General features: G+C 46.3%; 1 protein-coding gene across 2 annotated transcripts in view; it reads right to left on the bottom strand.

Annotated features, from left to right (window-relative positions):
- TMEM163 (transmembrane protein 163) overlaps positions 1 to 13,758 on the bottom strand; it is a 237,366-nt gene extending 223,608 nt beyond the window's left edge. Inside the window, exons 1-2 of one of the 2 annotated variants that reach the window (XM_059704620.1) lie at positions 13,061 to 13,752; positions 8,289 to 8,408 (exon numbers count right to left, since the gene is read on the bottom strand). In XM_059704620.1, coding sequence (XP_059560603.1) covers positions 8,289 to 8,408; positions 13,061 to 13,256 — 316 coding nt within the window. In that variant the 5' untranslated portion in view covers positions 13,257 to 13,752. Of the gene's footprint in view, positions 1 to 8,288; positions 8,409 to 13,060 lie in introns of both variants that reach the window. The other variant, XM_059704621.1, reaches the window with a different exon arrangement.
- Positions 13,759 to 23,905: the final 10,147 nt, after the last annotated feature.

The following is a 23,905-nucleotide window of genomic DNA, read 5'->3' as shown; positions in this document are numbered from 1 at the left end:
GTTGCTCCAGGGGTATTTCCAACCTCAAATCACATGCACGTTAACATCTCAGCTTGGGGATTCCCTAGGTCACATGGCTAGTGTAAACTCGTAAACTTCTACATCCTCTGCCCGGACCTGGGCATTCACTCCCCCAGCTGCCAGGAGTGAGGGTGCTGACGGCTCACAGTTCACCCCTCTTCCAGAACTGCTCTCTGCTGAGGGAAGCTTCCTCTCCCTGGGGCAGCCCACATGAATGACAGCTTTAGCCCCGTTGGGTCATTCAATTGGACAATTCTAAAGGACTACCCCAGCCTCCACCTCCTACAGGACAAGCCTCCTAGTCGACAGCACTGAAGTTCAACTATCCCTCTGCCCAGTCCTGCTTCCCTTGCTTCCTTTCATGGATTATTCCCAAGAGTTTCCCCCCAATAAACCCCTTGCAGTAAATTTCAGGGTCTTGGGGTCTATTTCCAAGGAAATCAACCTATGAAAATTCCAAACACAAATTTATATAGAGTCAGTCTCATGGTTGTGAATTCTAGTGGAAGGTTCCCCTACCCTCACTCCACACAGCTATGCTGAGGCAGACAAGCTTCCCCATCCTCCCCCTGGTCCAGTGGATGGGTTCGTTCTGGTCCACCCACCCATGAAAGGTAAAGTCCTCTAGTGAATTTACCTCATTCTGAGACCTTAGCCTCCTGCACCTGCCTGGCACTGGCCAAGGCCATTGCTATGGGCTGAACTGTGTTCCCTACAAAATGCATATGTTGAAGGCCTAACCCCAGTATCTCAGAATGTGACTGCTTGTGGAGATGGAGTTTTTAAAGAGGTAATTTAAAAGAGGTCATATTGGTGGGCCCTACCCAGTAGGACTAGTGCCCTAATAAGAAGAGATTAGGATACAGACACACAGAAGGAAGACCATGTGAAGACGCGGAGCAGATGGCCATCTACAAGCCAAGGAGAGAGGCCTCAGAATGAAACCAGTCCTGCTGACACCTTGATCTGGACTCCAACCTGGAAATTAACTTCTGTCGTCTAAGCCTCCAGTCTGTGGTGCTTTGTTATGTGCAGCCAGAGCACACACTTCTGCAGCCACAGTCCTTCCCTGTGTGGACATCGTAACCCAGGCCCCTCCTACTGACACCTGACACTAGCCACCACCGCCACCACCACCACCACCACCACCACCCTACCCCTGTGTTCCCACCCTGGGCAGTTCTAGCTTCTGCACTCATCTAATAGCTCTGATTTTCAGCTCATTCTTTGGGGGATAGAGATGACAGAGGCTATTGGTGACCGTGTACTATCCTATCTCTAACCATTCAATGATGTCCTCTCTTACGCACCCCTATGTGTCCAACTGGAGGAAGGGTCCATCAGGTTATCTACCTACCCCCTGCCCTGTCATTGGCTCTGACATCTCTAGAGTTCACCTTCCCACTAGACCTGAGCTCTCCAAGGGTGCGAATGGATTGTTCCACTTCCTGATGCCCTCTGCGATGCCCGGCACAGCAGCCTGGCCTTTACCAACAGGCACTCATTAGCAATTGGATGAGCAAGTCACAAGCTGGAAGAAAGGACTGGCCCATAGGCAAGGAAGACAATGAAAAGTGAGAAACAGGTTCCTTTAAGGGGGGAAAGGACTCTCCCCCCTCCCTCTGGCTTCATCTGTTACTTTCAAACCTCAGTACCCCTACCTTGCAGCCCTCAGGACAGGGCACCAGAAAATAACCTCCTGGAAGAGAGCAGCTGCGCCAGAAATCCGCCTTCCAGAGGCAGTTCCCACAGGGCCCAGCCATTACAGGCTGGAACACCAGCAGCGCAGAAAACCCCTTCTTGTACCACTGGCTAACCAATACAATTGGAAAGAGATACAGCAATAAGAGAAGGCCTCAGGAATTTCCCACAGGGCCTTAGCAGACCCCAGGGGCACACGGGGAGGGGCCAGGACCCGCCAGGCCTCAGGAGATGAGTCCAGCTGGGGCCCACTGCCCAGCTCGCGTCACCGCTCTGGCTGTGTGACAAGGACACCCCCGTGCTAATGCAGCCTGGGCACACTTTTAATTAAATGCTGTGTGCAGAATGCAGGGGAAGGGAGGCAGACAGGCAGGCAGCTGCAGAGACCCCGCCTCCACTCCCGCTAGAAACAGCAGCGCATTGTAAGCGTGAGACTCAGGAAGATGTGATCTCCTAACAGAGCCAAGCTAGTCTCACCCTGTTTACTGTGCTTTTCCTGGTAACCTCCTATAACTGACTCCCCCATCCCCACATCTTTAGTCTTTAGCTGAAGGTGGTATTAAAAGTGATGGCTTCCAAGTTACTCGGGCTTGCTGTGTCTCTCCTATGTATACAGGAGGTATACATGTTATTAAATATTTATTTATTTGTTTTTCTCCTGCTAACCTGTCTTATGTCAGTTTGATTATTAGACAAGCCAGAAGAACCTTGAAGGGTAAAGGAAAAATTTTCCTCTGCCACACACTCATTCAAACCTCAAAATGAGCCAGAATTCATTTTCCTAAATCATTCTAACAAAGACATTAATGATATTAAAATTCTGAGTTTTGAAACAGAACTTGTTCTCTTTCTAGCTTCATTATTAAAACAGATTTTTAAAAGGTTTGTTCATAACAGAATTGTCATTTTCTGTGCTGCCTACCGATTACAAACAGAAGCAATTTTAAAGCCAAAATAGGGATCTCTCTGAAATATTCAATATGTATTACCATCAGCATTTGGACAGGTCCATGCCGCAGTCTTTTCGCAGCAGGCGTTCAGGAATCTGGAGAAGGGACTGACGCATAAATGGATACACTAGACAAGAAACATAAATTGGGAAGGCATGGGGAGCCAGGCAGAGGCCTCACCCTCTAGTGAAGTGGGCTCTCTGAATGTCCGAACCCACGGCTTTTTATTCACATGTTTTGCCTTTTAGCAAAGCAAACACACATATCAAAGGTAAAGTTTGGTAAACAGTAAAAGATTATCAGGTTAGGGGAATTGCCTTTGGCTGTTCAGCCAGTAACAGATAATAATATGCAGATTTTCAGCCCTGCTGAATATAGAAACACATCAGTTCTGACAAACTTCTCACATTTATTATGACCTGCTGGTCTTAGCCTCCAGCAGGTCCAAAATCATGATATTACCAAGTAATATAAAAAATAGTTCACATTCCTTTCAAAGAACATATTCCTTTCAAAATACTTCCAAATCACAAACTTTGATAGTTCACCTAATTTTTCAAACTACACCAGACACATGAATGTCAACATATATAACTGATTTAGCACAGAGAACTCAGTAATACTGAGTTAGTTTTATCATTAGGTCTTTTAGAAGCTACTAATTTGAGGGAACAGCATACCTGATTACCTGGAAACTTATACAAAGGAAAGGAAACAGTCTTTATTTGCAATGTAGACACTATGTTGAAATATGAAATCTTTCTATCTGACTGAAAAAATGAGGCATCCCCAAACTTATATACATCCATAACCCTCATTCCCAAACATGCAAGAGACAACAGCATTTCTTCAGAAGATGCTCAGCTACAAATCAGTATCTATGATTGCAGAGAAATGGCCGGTGAGACGATAAAGGCAGGAATTCTGACTGATCCCAGCAGTTACAGCTCCAAGACACCACCCCTGGCGAGAGAATTGCCATAAGGATGATCCAGTTGTCTCAGAAATATTTCAATGGTTTATAAAATAAATCAGACCGAGGCCTGGTGTTAAAACCACGGGTACTTATAATTTTGATATGATTTAGCCTTAGTTTTAAAAATCGTTGCTTCCCTCTGCACATTTCACAGACCTTAGTCTTTCCCCTTGAAAATCACTAACCCCTGAGACAAAACTGACCAGTTAGTTTTATGGTTCCAAGGTCTGAGCCTCTGCCAGCTCCTGAGCCCTCAGGTGAAAGGACCCCCTCAGCTACCTCCCCACCAAACCAGACAGAGGGGCACGGAAGCTGATCCCGGAGCTGTCCTCAAGACCTGAAGAAATTGTGTTCTACCCTTACCTCACTTTCCACCCATCGGCTCCTAGCATGTCCCCTGACCCCCAATCCATGTGCCCTGTGAGTTTGCCCTACATGACCTGTTAGTTACCAGCCATTCGGGAGCCAGGTCTTTTACAGCACAAGCTCACCTAACTCCAGATTACTGTGCTCAACTACTTCAATACATGCTCCCGATCCTAATAAAGTCCTTCCTCCACTGTAAACTTGCTCAGGCATCATCTTTTGACCAATGCACACAGGCAAATGGACGCACACACTGGGGTCTGGTAACAGTACCTAAACAAAACTTTCAAGTTTATTCCTGAGAAATTTTTTCTAAATTATTTCCCTTCCACCTACAAAAAAAAAAAAAAAAAGGTTTTTAAAATATATTTCAGTTAACTCATTTAACAATCTTGAGTTCTGCATGCTTTTCCAGCCCCCAGGGAGATGGTAAACGACGCAGCAGTGGCAAGAAGTCGTGGTGATAAACATGATCTCTTCACCATGATTACCAGTCCTGCCAGCACAGGCTCGCATGGGCACACTCTCCAAAGACTTCTCTGCCCTCTCAAACATGGGCATGTCAGGATTCTGTAGCAATTCTCTTTGAAAATATTAACTGAGTCAGCCTGACCATTTCATTTCATCCCATCTCTCCGTCAACCACCTCCTCGAAGAATAAGACTGGGGCTCCTTCTGACACTTATTAAAGAATACACTTGCTATTTCTGAAACATTAAACTTTCGTTTACATTGTAATTTAAAAATAACTTCAGCCCTAACCGGTTTGGCTCAGTGGATAGAGCATCGGCCTGCAGACTCAAGGGTCCCAGGTTCGATTCTGGTCAAAGGCATGTACCTTGGTTGCAGGCACATCCCCAGTGGGGAGTGTGCAGGAGGCAGCTGATCGATGTTTCTCTCTCTCATCGATGTTTCTAACTCTCTATCCCTCTCCCTTCCTCTCTGTAAAAAAATCAATAAAATATATTTTTTTAAAAAAAAAAATAACTTCAAAAGTCAACTTACATTGCTTAATCCCTATTGATTTTCTTTTCATTTGAAACTATGAAAAGGATTGCACAAAAGTGTGTCAACATGTAAAAGAAGCTTTAGGAAGGATTTTAAATATTTGATATTATTCATATATTTTAGGAAACTAAAGGATAAAACCAACAACCCTAACAACACAAGCAGAGACCAGCCTGAGGGTTTTAAATATGAAACACACACAAAATATAGCTACGCCATATAGATGGAGTAAGGGAGCTGCCTGACTCTAAGCTGCCTGGTGAGCCTGCCAAGGTGACCGTGCTTCCGATGTCTGGCCGCCCTTTGCTCTCCTCCTATTACTACTATTAAAACCTAACTAATGATGGTGCTAACAAATGTACGACAGAAAACAACTAAGATCACGACATTATTTGCCAATGCCAACATTTTAGAGGCAAGAAGTTAGAGAATTTGACTTAAATACGATGGACAAAAAAAGGGGGCACATACTACACCTGATAAGCTCAGAGAAGGCCTGCATGCAGGGCTTACAAACTCAGAGACCAAAAGTTACCACACAGGATGGTCCGAACATAAAAATTCCTGAATAAAAGCTAGTCACTGCAGTAATAATGTCCGAGGCCTGTAGCTTCCTTGACAAAGGTCAGTCTTTACCTTAAGTGAGCCAATTGTCTTTTTTGCATCTAAGATAACATATCTTTGAAATGTCAGAGTAATCCCTTTTTCCAGACCCACCAGGGGCACCCACAACACCAGAGCAGAGAGGATAGAACCCCTCACTGTTATCTTGTTGCCCACATACCACCTCTATGTTATGTTAACTACTCTGTACCCACAAATGTGTGTGCCTCTTGGGTTACTCTTTATTCATCTCAGATATTTCCCCATTTTGCATCCCCCCACCTCCCTAATCTACCACCAATGAATTTCATCTACCTCCCCCATCACCATTACCTGCCCCCTTTGATTCTAATATCCTATATAATAAAAGCCTAATATGCTAAGTGTCTGGTTGTCTGGTGAGCCGTTCAACCAATCAAAGCGTAATATGCTATTGATATGCTAAGGCCGCTCAACCACTCGCTAGGATGTGCACTGACCGCCAGCGTTCAACCAATCAAAGCGTAATATGCTATTGATATGCTAAGGCCGCTCAACCACTCGCTAGGATGTGCACTGACCGCCAGGGGGCAGATGCTCTGGTCCGACTGGTAGTTTAGCTTGCTGCTGCGGTCCGGCCAATCACAACTGAGCGAATCAGGCCGGACATGCCCTGGAGCCTTCCTGCAGTCCCTCCCTGGCTGGCCAACCTCCCGCATCTCTCCCCACCCCAATTGTGCACCAGTGGGGTCCCTCAGCCTGGCCTGCACCCTCTCGCAATCCAGGACCCCTTGGGGGATGTCAGAGAGCTGGTTTCGGCCTCATCATGCAGGCCAGGCTGAGGGACCCCACTAGTGCACAAATTTGTGCACCAGGCCTGTAGTATAAAATAAGCTATAAAACTGCCATTCTTCAAGGCATTTTCTCAATCCCTTGAGATTTTGCTTCCTGGCAATTGTTTTCAGATTGGCTCGAATAACTTTTATAAGACTTTTTCTTAGGCTGGATGTTCTTGTCAACAATACTTGCTACAACAAAGAGGTAAAATCATTTTAAAAAGAAAAAAATCCTTTTACAAAGCAACATTCTAATTCCATATGTATTATGCAATAGTCTTTTCCTAATTAAAGGAAATGGAACAAAATTTTCAAGATTAGCCCAACTGACCAGGCATAACATGTGGAACCAAAATTTCCTCACAATTTTTCCCTATTATGAGATTAAGTACATCAAATGTAGTATTATTCTGCCAAAGGAAGGACTTGCTCATTATTTCTTCACATTCAGGTCCCCATTCAAACACCCACACCATAAAATGGTAACAACTCTATTAGGCACAGGGACACATCTGAATGACTGTTATTCTGTTTGCAAACCACCTCCCTTCATTCCATCCCTCTTTCCTTACATATGTAAATTACGGTGTCTGATGGAGCCTGCCAACAGCCACCACAACCAAATTATCCTCTGGGGACCTCAATCGGGCTTGTTATTCTTGTTTCAGCAGGAAAAAGGGAGGAGAGGAAGAAGCAGCTATTTTCAGGAATTATAATTCCTCTTGATTAGATTTCTGGCTCACAGCTAAATGTTTATACCCTGAAATGCATTACCTGCTGCTTCTAAATGTTTGGCTTTTATTGAGAGCCAAGATATGGCACCTACAATGTTTCTAATATAAATTGCTTCAAGTAATATATGTCTAGTTTTGCTGGGAGCATTTGGTCAAATTCTAATATGCCCACTAGGGAGCCAACACCAACTTCCAGCAGCAGGTCTAACTGTGCAAAATAGAATTTTAAACAACACAGAGCCCTATCTTCCAGAGGACATGGTCCTTTTCTCTCCTCCTCTGAGGGTTGTCACATGATTCACTTTGTCTACTTATCACTCAGAATATAGATCTTTCTAATAAGGTAATGAACAAATCACAAAATACATCCCCCCCCACCTCCTCCCATCCACCCAGCATTAAAAAAACACTGGTTTCTACCAGGGTTGAGCCGAAGCTGAACGTCATAGCTTACGCTTGGGAATCATCGCCCGATCAATAAGAATAAGTAGCACGTGCACATTCCCATAGGCTGCAAACGTCAGCTGAGAGCATGTCAGAGGCTTCCTAACCTGCCAGACAGGGCTATCCAGAGGTGGAAAGTGTGCAGTTGTCTTCGTGTTTCTTGACTGTAATCAATGTTTTTGTTTCTGTGGCCACTGAAAGCTTGAAAGAGGACCCTCTCGTTTTTCTTTCATAAAAATATGTGCCCATGATTTTATCCCAAACCTTACCCAGATATAACTAGGGAGAAAGAAGAGGATGTACTACAATTTGCACTCATTGGTTTCATTAGCTCAAAATATGAATCTCAAGGATACACACTTGTCACATCAGCCCAAGCTGCAGCCACCAGGAGAATACTAGCTCCCTGTCTGGCTGGCAGCTGGGATCGACTTCTACAAACCTACCACGGAAGAGAGCAAGCCGCCATTTCTTCTTCTTCACCGCGTCTTCCCTCCTCAGAGGAGAGAGGCCATTTTTCTAATTTATAAGCACCCTGACTATCCACTCATCCCCTCCAAATTTCCTCATCAATAACAGTCAACTAAAGGCAAAAGCACACCCACAGGAGTCAGAGAATGAGACAGGCAGCCCGGGCACATCACTGATGGGCAAGGCTCCCGCTACTCACTGAAGGCAGCCACGGCCAGGGCCAATGTCACGACGATGGAGAACCAGGAGACCCACAAGGCCTTCTTCCTGTAGTTCTGGGCTTCGTGAGGTTTCAGCCGGGTGCTGCTTTCTAGCAAGCCTGACAGAAAGAAGGCGAGAAGGAAGTTAGGCGTTTCCTTATTAAGAAACCCACTGCCAGAGCTACACTTTCTTATACACTACCTTGTCTTGGTTGCAAAGAAAACCAAATTCTCAGTCAAGCATTCAACATAAAAGGAGCTATGACACCATCTCTGACTAGACAGCTGCTCACATAGCTCTCACAGGCAGGGCAGCCTCATCACCAAGCTCCAAAAGATTAAGAAATTGATAGTCAAAGCTTAGGCACTGTTTGTAAACTAGTGTACAGTGTGCGACATGTCACACGTATGCATCCTGTAAAAGGCATCATCTTACTAGACTTAGTGAGTGGGTACCACACTAAGCCACCAGTTGTCAAAAAAATAACACAAAAAACTATGTCCTGTTAAAAATTATAGCGAAGACCCTGTTAAAACATCTCAGTTCCATTTACTTCCAAGATTCAAGCACCCTGAACAAGTTCTGAACAAAACAAGAGGAAATATCGAGAGGTTGCTCAGTGAGCCCAGTTTATAGCTCAGAGATTTTGAAATAATTGAAACCTGTGGACTTACATCAGATCAAAAGATAAATAAGATTGCTAAAGGCAGGTTTAAACACAATCTCCATCATCTCACAGTAAGTACCTCCCCAAACCTTCCTTAGCAAATGAATGAACTTGGATGGAAAACAGAAAAACCTCTTATGAAATTCTACCCTAGGAGCAAGGGATTTCAAAGTAAAATCTCTTTGTCTACTTCTTTCTGTCCCTTTGTCTGCATCCTCTCCAGCTGCCAAAAACACCCTATTCTCATGTTCAAATATAATCACCCTTTGTCCAGTTAAAGCCACAACCTAGAAAGAGCACGCCCCACACACTCCCAATAATTTATTTCCCTTTTCCCAAATGATATAAAAATCTTCCTTTCATCTTGGAAAATTGATTTTCAGAAGGGAAGCTGTAATATTTAAGTAATGACTCAAATAAGCAGTTAATTTGCTGGGTATTTTGACAGCAACCATCTCAAGAGGTTTATCTACTGGGGGTAAAAGTAAGTAGATTTAACGTTCTAAGAGAAACACAATGATCGGCGTTTTCTATCCTGCCACATGGCATTTTTCCTTCCAAAGTCAGCAGTTCCCAACAATATGACTGCCATGTAGACCAATCTACATGCTGCACCCCTCAGGGGGCCAGCACGGCCATGAAGGGGTTTGGGATCACAGCCCACATAGGCTAGAATGCCCTGCTAAGGGGAGGCACATCCTCTTAACAGTAGGACGGTGGTTCTTCCCCTGATCTGATCCTGTGTGTAACTCCCCCATGAGATTTTTTAAATTAAAAAACTGCAGTAAGCCCTAACCGGTTTTGCTCAGTGGATAGAGCGTTGGCCTGCGGACTGAAGGGTCCCAGGTTCAATTCTGGTCAAGGGCATGTAACTTGGTTGCGGGCACATCCCCAATAGGGGGTGTGCAGGAGGCAGCTGATCGATCTTTCTCTCTCTCATCGATGTTTCTCTCTATCCCTCTCCCTTCCTCTCTGTAAATAATCAATAAAATATATTTTAATAAATAAATAAATAACTGCAGTAAATGCACTGGGAAGACTGTCCCTGAAGGGAGGAACTTCCCCATTTCTATCCAACCTTGGTTATTTCCTACTAGTTTTCCTCTCTAAAAACATAGCCAATACCAAGAATGGAAAACTTTCTACTCCTCAAAGGGACATGGAGTTTAATTACCTACAAAGACCCAACTCATAAATGGCCTGCACACAGGTGCCTCTATTTCTGCTCCCATGTTGGCTGCATGTACACTTGAAAGCCACGGAGGTGTCATGAGAATTTGTTTTCAGGAAGCTGTGCTTCCAAAGTAGGAAAAAAGGCAGCACAGCCTAGAGAGGCCAAGGCAGGCCTCAGGTAGTTGGCCTCCACATTCAGATTTCTAATCTCGCTCCAATTTCACATATTTGCAATCTGGGCCGGACAACGGTAAGCATAAGGTTGTATTAATGAAGGACTGTATTATTATTTCAGGGGGGGAGGGGAATACAAATGTATGTGGGGAGGTTGACGCTATCAGTACTTCCATGCTAGTTTGAATTAGTTCCAATTGCTTTCTCCTAAAGAGTTGGTCATGCTTGGATTCTCTAAAGGGGAAATTCATTGGCTGGGAAGGTAGTGGGAAATGCTGAGGCAAGGCTGGGCCCTAAGGCTTGGAGCAGAACCATGGGAAAACACTTGTGGAGAGAAGAGTGGATATTAAAAGGGAGAGAGTGAAAACACCTAAGACAAATGTGGCCTATAATTTGTGTATTTAGTCCCTAAAGGTCTCACACCACAGAGCTCTTGCTCCCTGAACTACAAAACTCAGCCAAATGGCACTGCAGTTACTGACACTGTGAGCTAGCTAGGTTTCTGGAGCCAGCCCACATCACTAGGGAAAAATGTCTCCAAATTCCCAAAACACTCGATTATAAAGCAAGCCTTTGATCTGAGTTAGAAGCAGTCTGCAACAGGGTCCTGACAGCTCAGAAGAAAGCTAGGACAAGAGAGAAAGCCAAACATGGGTACACATCCAGGGTACCCAACCCTCACATGCCTTACTTGGGCCTGGAAGCACGCCAGCCAGGCATGATGGAGAGATGCACAGCAGGCAATTGCTAAGGCTCCTTTCTCCCCAAATCCTCTCACCATCAGGAAGAAGGCAGCAACAACCATTCCCAAGGGATGCAAAAATCAATATTGGAAAAATGGGGGCCCATAAGAAAAAAATAACACAAACACAAAATATTATAAACCTGCTCAGGTAACCTTCTGCTTTATTTAATAAAGATGACTCATTCATCCTTAACTCTTTACTGTCAGGAATAGGTTAAACAAAAGAATGTCACACTATCAGCTTTCAATGCAGGAAGCACTGGGTCTTTGGGAGACAGGGTTCCTCCTAACAGAGAGGCTGTGTGTGGCGTGCAAAGCTTTCACAAAGTAACAGCTTATGAACAGTGAATGCTTTCACGCTATAACATAATGAAAAATGAAATTCAGTAGACCAGTGGAAACTAACCTTAAGAACAAATTCAGATGGGCTTTTTACATTTGAGCGTGAACTACAAAATGATGCTAAGTATCAACTCACCCTAGCACTTTCTGCCCTCCCATCAATTTGTGGGGTGGGGAGAACTAGGCCAGCCAGCTCTTACAGATGACCTGCAATGCTACAAAAATAAACCCAGCTCAGACTTGTCTTTCTTCACTACCAAATTTGTAAACACTACCAAGTTCGTTGCAGAGGGAAAGGTAATCAACACCACCTATAACAAAACGGACAGGTCCTGTTGGGTGCTCGGTGCCTGTGATGTCACCCATCATCAACTCGAAAATAACAGCCAGTTGTGAGAGAATCCCACCAGAAACTGCCACAGGGGTGCCCAGCTCCGTGCAACCGGGGCGGCTCCAGTTCCCGCCGCGCTCCTGGCCTGTTCAGCCTGTGCTTAGGGAACTGCCGTTTCCATGTCATTCTATTTCCCCGGCTTATGGGTTAACATTTCTAACAGGGAAGAGATCGTGCATCTGCACACTAAACCGGAATAAAAATGTACAGGAGATACTAAGAATAGGACAGAAACCTGCTAAGATTAAAATATAAAAACCCGCCACAGCCAACAAAAATCAGGCGTCCAAGAAAACGGGTGGAAGTGGCGAGGAGCCCGGCTCCCCGGGAAGGGCTTGGCGGCAGGAAGCCCGCTTCGGCCACTGGCGGGTTTTCACAGAACCACTGGATCCATTTGAGCGGGTCAGTTTGGACTTGGATTCGGTGACAAGCAGAAAAAATACAGACTTGGCCAAGAACAGGGCTTCGAGCGGAAAGAAATGAGGGAGGGAGAGAAAGAGGGATGGAGGAGAGAGACGCGGGAATGCACAGGGGAGTCTCCCCCTTTTCATGCGGGCAACTCGAAGGGGCTTCGGCTGTCCGTGGGGAGGTGGGGTTTGGCCTCCCGGGAAAGGGGCCTTTGGGAGGTCCGGGGCCAGTGCCTTGGGAGCGATTCTGAAGGAGGTGGGCACGGCGCTCTGGGAACCACCGGTTTCGGTGCATTCATTCATCCAGGTGAGGTTGGTAGCCCAAACCCAGGTGTCACAGCCTCTGCCCTCACCCCCGGACTCCCCACGGTAAACGGGGTCCCCGGTAAATGAAGGTCGGGGCCTCCCGACTCCCCTTGGCCGGGGCGGGCGGCCCGGCGGCCGCTAAGGGACTCTCCAGGCTCACCCCGCAGAGGGAAGTCATCCCGGAGCCGGCGAAGTCGGAGGGGCTGGGGCGGAGGACGCACCGGGCGCAGGTGCCTCCCAGGGGAGTGGGGGCTGCCGTCCCCAGGGGCGCTCAGCTCCAAAAGCAAAAAACCGCCCCCCTCAAACTTTTCCAGGGGGCGCCGAGGGGCAGGGACCGGGGCCGGCCGAGAGGAGGGCGCGGGCTCCTGCGGGTTTCCCCTGGAGGCAGCCGGTCCCCGGGTTCCGAGGCGGCACCGCCCGGGGAGGTGGGGCTGCTGTTCTCTGCTCCCCGCTCCTTCGCTGGGAGGTCCCTGCTCGGCGCCCAACCCAACCCGGGAGCGGGGAGCGGGGAGCTGCCGGGGGGTTGGGGCCGGGCCGGGGCCCGGGGACCGGGCGGCGCGCTCACCTCGGTCCTCCAGCCCGTCGTTGAACTGGCCGCTCTGGCTGATCCGCAGCTGCTGCCCCTCCTCGGGCTGCGGCGGCTCGCGCGCTGGGGGGCTCAGCGGGCCGGGGGCAGCGGCCAAGGGCGCGTGGCCCCGGGTCCGTGGCGGGGCGACGGGGCCCGGAGGGCTGCGGCGCTCGCTGCCCGCTGCCGTCTCCATGGAGCGGGGCTGCGGATCCCAGCGGCGACGAGGAGAGCGGCGGGGATTCTAGCCAGAAGTGCGGGGCTCGGAGGCTGTGAGCCGGCGGAGGGACGGACGGACGGACAGCGCGGGGAGGGAGGGAGGCGGCGCCGCAAGTGTGGAGGTGCGCCGGCTGCAGGGGCGGGGGTGCCGGGAGCCGCGCGCCCGTGGCCGGGGCCGCGGAGTGGCTGCCGCGCTCCGCCCCCTGGGGCAGGTGCCGCGGCGGGGACCCGCCCCGAGGCCCCGGAGCCGAACCCGCGCGCCGAGACCGTGTGGACGGAAGGATTCGGCGGGCCAGTCGCGCCCCGGAACTACGGGGGCGCACCTGCCGGGCCTAGCGAGGGGGTGACGGGAGCCCTGCCCCGCTCGCGCCGCGTGCCCAGAGGGGAACCCCCAGCCCGGTTTCCCCTGCCGTCCGGGAAGCCGGCGGCCGCACTCGGGCCGGAGGGCGGGCAGCGCCCTAATTTGGCATCTCTCCCCGCTGGAACCGCACGGGCGCAGGGCGGGGCTGGGTCTCCGCCGGGGCTGCCGTCCTCGCCGCCCATCCCGGGAAAACCAGGTTCACCTGCTCCCGAGCCGTCGGCCGGGCTTCCCTGGAGGCTTTGATTGCCCTCCCAGTCCCTCCTTTCAGCACCAACATAGGGCCGAGCAGCCTTGGATCACTCGGCTCCAGGAAATGTTTGGGTCCGCAGGGCAACTCTCCTTGGGCCTTTGTCCCAGCCCCCCTCCCGCCCCCCATCCCCCGCTGGCTGTGTTCCCTCTGAGTCTCGCCGGCCCTTTGGGATTAGAAGCCGCGCGGAGCTCGGACCCGTGCCCCGTGCAGCTGGTCCCCGCAGCGAAGGGCGGCCGGGTCCACGCCAGGCCGGGGCCCAGCCCGCTCTCCGTCAGCCCCAGAGGTTCAGAGGTGGACAGGCCCGTTCGTCAGACTTATCTTAAATTCGATAGTATCAACATCCAAATTAGATTTCATTTTTAAATAGACATGTAAGTTATTTCGTCTTTAAATTCAATGAGCTATAAAATGCCAATTCCTTATTTAAAGCCTGCCTACTTTGGGGGGTAGGTACTCTGTTGTTTTTTTTTGTTTTGCTTTTGGTGGTTTTTGTGGGGTTTTTTTTTGTAGAATAATTTTTCTTTTGTCTGCGATTGAAATCACAATAGGATTTAAATGCCTTTGCGGTGTCACCGGTGGGAACGTCACTAGAAAAGGGAAGAGGATTTCATTTCATGTGAGATCCCTGGGTAGGAATGCGAAGATTTGAGTTGATGTTGGCCAACTCATTTTACGTATTTGATCATTAATTTCGTCGCTACAAACTGAAGGAGTTGGACTAGGTCATTTCATAGGCCCCTTCTTCTAGGAAAAGAAGGTGGGAAGGAGGAAAGGGAGAAGGAAAAACATTTTTTATGATTACTTGGATTAAAAAAATGAAAAATTCTACCTACCTACCAACCTTTGTTCTGCCCTGAAGGTAGACAAACCTTCAAGTGTTTGCAGACACACACACCACCTCCTTGCTCTCTCCCACACAGACTTCCCTCCAGGTTTCCCTCTTTCGAGGCTCTCAAACATTTGAATCACCTGGGGAGTTTAAGAACCAAAAAGAACCAGATCTCCCACTCCTGGAGATCCCACAGCGTTGGTGATGGAATGGGTCTGATCTGGGACCGGAGCATCAGTATTTTTTAAGCTCACTCCCCTTTCTAAAGTCATCTGGGAAGCCTTTGTTTGTTTGTTTGTTTAAATGCTGGCTCCTCGTTGCTTTGAGATTCTGATTAAGAAGATCTGAAATCTGGATGAAAATCTTCATTTACATCTCTCTCTCTCTCTCTCTCACACACACACACACACACACACACACCCCAAGGTCTGTCTGTGTTCTCTCAAAGGAGCAAGTATCTTTGTTCTTGCCTCTGGTTCTCAATTGGTTCCCTACTCCAGCACATCCAGGTGTGAGTGTGCAGATGAACACCCAGGATTCTCGTTAAAATGCAGATTCTAACTCAGCAGATCTGGGTTGGAGGCTGAGAGTTCTAGCAAACCTCCAGGCGCTGCTGACACTGGTCTGAAGGCCACACTTTTGAGAAGTAAGAATCTAGGAGTTAATTATTATTCCTGGGATAAATATATATTCTCAAGTTCCAGATGCCCTGGTTCAATCCTTGTCTCCTCCAGAAAGATTTCTCTGACTCCAGCTCTCCCTGGGAGCTCTTTTTGTGAACGGTGAGTGTTTAATTATTCACGGCCTGTTTCACGTGTGAGGCAGTGATCGCGCTGCCGGCCTGATCCCATCTGCACTCACCCACATCTACCTGGACGCCAAGGACACCGTGTTCCCCAAACAAGCTCTGCTGATTCACTGGCAGAGAGTATTAGCTTACGTTCTTGGAGGAGACAATGCGTGCCGCGCATCTTGCTAAGTGTTTTACCTGCATTGTCTCCCTCACTCAACTATCTTCGTTTTTTACAAAGGAAGAGACCAGGGCAAGTCTCCTGTTACGCTCTTCTAGCACCGCAGCCCACACCGGTACTGCCCCCTAGAGGGCATTTTGGAAATTTGCAGTTGCTTTAATTGGTTACCACAATGATAGGAGGAAGGGGGCGGGGCACTGGCGTTTAGTTGAGGGTGGACAGGGATGCAGGTCCCCCCACGCACAGGAATTCGCAGCACACTGATTGCTTGTGCCCCACATGGCTCTCATATGTCAGACTGGACACTTGGATCATTTAAAATGTGCTTCTAATTACATTAGAACTTTAATTCTGTTTTACATATAAGCACAAAATAGTTTTGCACCACTTAAATGCACGCTGTTGTGGAACAAATGCAAAAAAAGAGTCCGGAGGCTTTGCTGGAAATGAATGATAAAAATTCACAAGAGTCTCAGGGTTTTCAAACTGGAAACATAGCTGAAGTCTTCTGAAGAAGAAAGGTTAGGGTTCTTATAGTAAAAACTACATTCTTGAGAATAATCTGTCCTGCATTCTTAGCCTTAAGATTGGTTCAGAAAAGTTATCACTGAAATCTAGGCAGTCTGAATGATGGTCTTAGGAGATGGGCGCCAGGTGTGTATCTACGACTGAAAATTTAAAAGTTTAAAGTCCCAGACTAGTTAAAACAAAAATAGAATCATTTCCTCATTCCTCAACCTACTTAATTTTAGTAATTTAGCAGCTTAACTATAGTGACTCCATTTTATTTCTTCACTCTACTCCTTATTTCCTCCTTTTTGACCAGCATTTGTCTCTCAGAAAACATCATAAATCAAACAAAATGTTTTAACATGCATTGATGCCAAGGAGGCAATGCCTTTTTTGGGTCCATTATGTCCCTCGGATGGGGGGATATAGGCTAGAGCAGCCGTGGGCAAACTACGGCCCGCGGGCTGGATCCGGCCCATTTGAAATGAATAAAACTAAAAAAAAAAAAAAAAAAGACCGTACCCTTTTATGTAATGATGTTTACTTTGCATTTATATTAGTTCACACAAACACTCCATCCATGCTTTTGTTCCAGCCCTCCGGTCCAGTTTAAGAACCCATTGTGGCCCTCGAGTCAAAAAGTTTGCCCACCCCTGGGCTAGAGACATGCTTTTCATAAATGAGTGTGTAGTCAGCTCAATATGTGTGCCAATATTGAGGTTAAAGCATTAAGAAGGATCCATAAAGACATTATTACACACTAGTTTCAGAAAGCAGTCTCAGTCTTGAGTACAGGTCAGTTCAGTAAACAGTTGTCTCTTATTTCAGGAGGTGATGCAGATGGCTCCCGCAGTTAGTATGGTATGTGATACAAGCAGTCAGGTGTTTAATAAGAGGCATCTCTATGGAAACAAAAGAAAAACAACGGTTAACAATTGAAGCACACTTAATCCCAGTCTCTGAGTGCTGAAGGCAGCCAGTAGACTTCTAGGTGTCTGGCTCAAAGCATCTTCAGATGGAGTGAAGGCGGACAGGGACAGTCTGATAGTTCAACTGGTCTGCAGTTTGAATGTCACTGGTGATTTTTCTGCAACCGGCACAAAGATTGTCCATATATGAGCTGTTGTGGCGACTTCTCTGAAGTTGTTATCAGGTGTCGCACTGTAGCTTGCATGGTTTTGGGAAAGGGCGGTTTTAATTCTCAATGATTTTAAGTCAAAGGATGGCAGAGAAATTGGAAGTATTCATTTGCAGAATGAGAGCCAGATGCTGGAGGAAACTGGAAGAATTCAGGATCCAATCCAGCTCACAGGTAGGAACAAAACCTCAAAAGACAATGAACAGTACTGGAATCTAATATCCACAAAGGGGTATTACTGACACACAATCTTCCTCTAAAATCGCTCTCATTTTTACCAAAGATAGCCAAATTAAGAATACTTTGCTTATAAAACAAGTCTTGTTTCAATAAACTTGGCCTGTTGTTTACATAGGAGCCACAAGAATAGTAATTAACTATATAGCTCTTTTAACTCTGCTTAGCTGTTTTTGTTTTGTTTTGTTGTTGTTTTTTCATAAAGAATCATGAGGTTGAACTTTAAAAGGTCTCTCAAAACCAGAAAAGCCAAGGCAAGGACTTGCCATCAGACTTTGCCTGTAATACCTATAGATTTGGGTGAGTTCCTCTCTCCTTGAGTCTCCCAAAGTATTTTCAAGTTCTTACACCTGACTGATAGTGACTCCATTTTTTAAAAAAAATATATTTTATTGATTTTTTTACAGAGAGGAAGGGAGAGGGATAGAGAGTTAGAAACATCGATGAGAGAGAAACATCGATCAGCTGCCTCCTGCACACCCCCTACTGGGGATGTGCCCACAACCAAGGTATATGCCCTTGACTGGAATCGAACTCAGGACCCTTCAGTCCACAGGCCAACGCTCTATACACTGAGCCAAACCGGTCAGGGCGCCATTTTATTTCTTTACTGGATTTTCTGTAAATGCAACTACAATCCTATGCCTCATAACAATGAAGGACTTCCTATATACCAGTGATCCCATAATATTATAGTGCAGCCAAAAATTTCGTATCACCTAGTGACATCATAGCCATCTTAGCCCTTGTAATGCATCACACAAATATTTATCATTGTATTACAATTGCCTACAGTATTCAGTGCAGTGACATGCTGTACAGGTTTTTAGCCTAGGAGATGTAGGGGAACAGAATTTGTCACCCCCAAATATGCCTACTTGGCCTAAGGTTTATTTCAGGCTGGTTGACTTTAAGAAACAGCAGACATCAGAGAAGCTCTAAAAAACCAAGTGGAAGTTGCCCTGTGTAAAAGATGTTTACATGTGTAAGTAAATCTCCAAGGGAAATCATCCTGTACCAGCAAGAGGGGAATGGCCCTACCTCTAGAAACTCAATGCAAAAGGCATGGCATACACCTGCAACCTTACCTTATTTAACAATCTTACCCTTGTTTCCTGTGCTTTTCCTGGTACTCTCCACAGCTGACTCCCCCAACATCTTCTTTTGTCTTCTGCTGGAGATTGTGATTTCACTCATTTTGGCAAGTTACTTGGTGTTCCCAGAGCTCTCCCAGGTGTACAGGAGGTATATGTGTTATTAAACTTTTGGGTTTTTTTCTCCTGTTAATCTGTCCTTATTGCAGGGATGTCTCAGCCAAGAACACATAAGGTTATAGGGGAAATTATGTTTCCTCCACTACAGAATGTCAATGTAGGAACATCCAACACTGTAAAGAATTGTTATAAATTTTTATTTGAGCCAAACTAATGACATATACTGATCTCAAATGATGCGGAGAATGGCAAATTTGTAGTTTCTTTTATGCACTAGAAATTAAGGAGGGAATATAAGGAAGATTTTATGAAGATGGGAGAAAGCAACTGGAGATTAGATTCAGGGTAGTCAACAAGATTATGTGCTCTCTCGAGGTGGTTATGCTTATTTCAAAGGTACGTTAACCTAGATGCACCAGAACAATGGACAGGGCTTGCTTAAGGCAAAGATAAACCTTTTACTTCAGAAGTTATAGGCCCGGGGTGTGACCACTCACCAGGGCCTGCCCTTTTAGGAATTTATGATCAGATCACTCTGTGAGGTTACTTTCATCCACAAGAGCAAAATCCCAGATAGTCTAGGGCTGTAGTAGGCTATACCATGTAGATTTAAGTGCACTCTATGATATTCACACAACGATGAAATCACCTAATGACGCATTTTTCAGAATGTACCCCTCTATTAAGCCATGCACGACTTTACGGTATGAGTCTGGGAAATATTTTAAGTTGTTCACCATTTGGGGAATCGGGACACTGAAGCAGTTTCACTCATGGCAGCTGAGTCAGCAGCCAACATGTCTGCACCTGTCAACTGTATAACTGACACAGGCCTGTCATTCTGTGTGTGTATGTGAAGATTTTTATTGAGCTTGTACCTAAAAATAAAAGGCCAAAGGGAGAGGCAACAAGCATTTGTTTGAGACCCAAAGGAATAGCTATTCTGAAAGCACTGATTCAGGCAGAAACCTGGCTAGTACTCTGATGAGGAGGTAAGGACAAGGGGTGTTGATGAGAAAGGGAAGGGGAATGATTGCAGGAATAGAAGGAAGGAATTTCTATGGCTGTAGATAAGCAAACAAGGTGATGCTAATTCTAAAGAATATCTTTAATTTCCAGTCCAGGAGTCACAGCAAACAATAATTTGGAATACAGGCCTGCTTGAGGCTCAGTCCAAGGTTATTTGCCCAGTTTTAATTTCCAAAGGTTAAAGGATTAAGAAGTTCCTCTGAGGTGGCATCTCCAACTCCATTTTAAAGTGGCTTTGTTTACATTATTTTTCACAAGCTCTTATTTCAAAATGTCAAAAATTAAGAAGTGTCAATAATATTCCAGTCTTGTCCTACTGCTTTTAAATTCTAAGTACTGTAGATGCAAATACTTGATTGTAGTTGACCCTTGAACAAATATAGTCAGATATAGTTAGAGGCACTGACCCCTTGTGTAGTAGAAAAACCACATATAATTTTTGACTTTCTTAAAACTTAACTACTAATAACCTACTGTTGATCAGAAGCCTTACTGATTACATATGTAGTTAACACATACTTTATATGTCATATATATATTATAGTTTACTAGAGGCCCAGTGCACAAAAATTTGTGCACTGTGGGGAGGGGTTCCTCAGACAGGCCTGCCCCCTCTCACAGTCCAGGAGCCCTCAGGGGATGTCCTACTGATGGCTTAGTGGGAGAGGGCCTAAGCTGCAGTCTGGCCTCCCTCTGCAGGAGGCAACTAGTGATCAGGGGAAGGTGCTGCCCCCATCACCCCGCTGCTGCTGCCACTGCTGGCTGCCGTGCGACCTGCCCTCAGCCCTTGCAGCTGCCACAGCTTTGTCCGGAAGGACATCCAGAAGGACATTGGGAAGACGTATCCGGTCCAATTAGCATATTACCCTTTTATTAGTATAGTAGGTCCTCAGGTTATGTCAGAGATCTATTCCTACAGTGTGATGTAACGTGATTTTCACCATAAGTCGGAACCCATCTACATAAGCACCTATGTCACTCACATGGAGCACATACACAGAGTAATGAAATGAAACAGTAAAAAAAAAAATGTAAAAGAAAGATAACAATTCCTGACCTTGTGGTAAATAAATAATAAAAAATATAAAGCGCCCTGACCGGTTTGGCTCAGTGGATAGAGCATCGGCCTGCGGACTCACGGGCCCCAGGTTCGATTCCGGTCAGGGGCATGAACCTTGGTTGCAGGCACATCCCCAGTAGGGAGTGTGCAGGAGGCAGCTGATCAATGTTTCTCTCTCATTGATGTTTCTAGCTCTCTATCCCTCTCCCTTCCTCTCTGTAAAAAATCAATAAAATATATATTAAAAAAATAAAAATCATTCTCCCCTTTAAAAAAAAAACCCATAAAGCACATATGTACATACATCAAAATGATGGAACTTTTTTAATAAATATTGTAAATGGGAGATGGCGATGTAACCAAGGACTGCCTGTATAGATATGTATTCTTACAATAAAGTAAACTAGGGAAAAGAAAATGTTATTAAGAAAATCATAAGGGAAATACATTTACCATATTTAATGAAAAATTCTGCATGGAAGTGGACCCTCATTGTTCAAATCTATGTTGTTCAAGGGTCAACTATACTTCTTTAAGACTTTTGGTGCAATTCGGACTGAGCATTTATAAAAGCAAATACATATTAAATATTTTTGTTTTACTTTTACTCCTTCATTATAATTAGGTGTTTATACTGATGTTTAAACTATGTGTGTAGATACAATCTATGATTCTATTTCATGATCACAATAACGAATATTTAAAAATAATTGTTATAAAAGGGAACCTTAACTGTCGCAGCCAAGAGGAGTCTCAGGAAACATGCCCACTAAATGTAATGTATCATGGGTGGGATCCTAGAACAGAAAAGGATATTAGATAAAAATTAGGACATGTCAATAAAGCATGGATTTTAATAATGTATTTATTACAGCTCACTAATTATAGCAATGCACCACACCATACTAGTGATAAGCATCATTAGAGGCTGTGAGTGCAAGATATCATAATAAGACATGCAAAAGGAATCGCTCAATGCCGGCTCTGCCTTTAAGGGACTGACACTCTAAAGGCTGGGATAGTCCCGCGTTGCCTGCCTTTGCCATGTGCTCTCTTGAGCACTGTGTCCCAGCTCAGTTTGCACATTACAGTCACCGGGACAGAGTGACCATGTTGTGCTGGTTCATGGAGATGCTCCTGGCTCTAGCATGGAACATCCCAAGTCCTGGGAAACTTCCTGGGTGGCAGGAAAGTTGATTACAGTTGGTCACCCTACCAGATGCTTTTACAAATCCTGACGCCCAAACCAGCCCCTTGATGGACTGCATCAGGCTGCACAGGTGGTGGCAGGCCCAGTAAGAAAGACCTGCGCCCTGGCCCAGGCAGCCCTCGCTGTGCAATCCTGAAGTCCTTTCTTTTTCTGGCTGCTGCAGTCCACCAGCCGGCTCCTCCTCTGCGCCCTCCTGACCCCTGTTTCTGAGTGGCACAAGCAGTCCTTTCCTTCGGGAGGGCACTGGGCGTCTCCCACTGGCAGATAAGGGCCGGCACCCCCACGGTGTTTCAGACCGGGCAGCAGTGTATCCACACGCGCGCGATGGTAACAGCAGGGTCACTGCGGAGACCACCACCAGGGCAGTGAGGCCTGCTTTTTACAGCTGCAGCCACCACGGCCAGGAGTGCTTTGGGAAGACCCCCTCCCCTTTCCAATGTGCACATGTGCACCAAGCACAAGACAGGACTGCTTGAGGACCGTGCTTCCCAACCGGAATGTGCTCAAAACCACCTGGGGATCTTGGTAAAATGCAAGTTTCAGTTCAGTAGGCCTGGGATGAGGCCCAGTTTTCTGCATTTCTAGCAAGCTCCCAGGTGACACCCGTGCTGCTGGTGTAGGCACCACCCTCTGGGTGGAGGGGTCTGGAATGCAGAAGCAGTTGGTTTTGTTTCTGCTTTGAAAGAAACTACACTATGGTCAGAAAGGGGGAGTGTAGACACAAAATTAACAAAAAGAGAAAATAAAATAAACAAACTATAAGTAACTAGGAATGCAGTGCAGAGGGGGAGCAGGCATGTTACTCTTTGGATTCCTCATGCTCAACAGACACAGTGGGCACAACACACAGAAAGGGCCACTGGGAATGCTACACGTATGAGGACTGACAGTGATTTGCAAGGGTGGGAGGGCATCCCGGGAAAGGGCCATGGTGGCTATGAGGGTTCTGTGATAAAATTAGTTAAATCTTTGTCTAAATGTACATATCCACAGTTTTCTCCAAATAACAGCTACCTTTGGGGAAGAAGGCGGTTGGGATTGGAATTGGATGGGGCCTATTGAAGGGGCTTCTGGGGTGACTGGGAAGTTCTAGGCCTAGACTTGGGTAGCACTTGCTTTGTAATAACGTATTAAGCCATACATTTGATTTGCGTGGTTTTCAGTGTCTGTGTTTTAATTTACAATTCACTTATTTACAAAAATTCTAACCAGAATAAACATATCTATTGTGAGGGATGGGTCCTTCTTGGCTAAAGCATTTGGACTGAACCCACCAGTTTGCCAGGGGCACTGCATCTGCAGGACACTCGTCTCACCCGCTGGACGGCAACGCAGAGGTGCGGAAGAGGGCACTGAGGAGAATAAAGAACAAAGGCAGCTGAATGAAATAAGGGAATTAAATAAGCTCAAAAACTTTCCTTTTCTTCTGCTCATATAAACAAAAGTTTATGGCATCCACTCTCCCCTGATTCTCCTCCTACCCGCTCTGCCCTCCCCAGAACCCCAGGCCCATGAAGCCAACTGCCCTGGACATCTCCACCTGATTAAGCCAGGAAAACTCAATGTGACCAAAAGCAGAACCTCATTATCTTCCCCCAGACAACCTGTGCATCTTCAACCTCCTTTCACTGGCAAATTGCAGCACTATTCACAGTTATCTTGAGCCTGATCCTAAAATTACCCTCCTTAACTTTACTCCTCCTCAACCTCAAAAGCAGCAGGTGACTAACCTGTGTTGATTCCACCTTTTTAGCACTCCTTATATCACTCCACCTTTTCAACCATGCTCCTATTGTTTAATTGTGGACCCTCTTGCC

This window comes from Myotis daubentonii, chromosome 7, assembly GCF_963259705.1.
Source record: "Myotis daubentonii chromosome 7, mMyoDau2.1, whole genome shotgun sequence".
Classification (NCBI taxonomy): domain Eukaryota; kingdom Metazoa; phylum Chordata; class Mammalia; order Chiroptera; family Vespertilionidae; genus Myotis; species Myotis daubentonii.
This window is presented reverse-complemented; position numbering and strand designations above follow the sequence as displayed.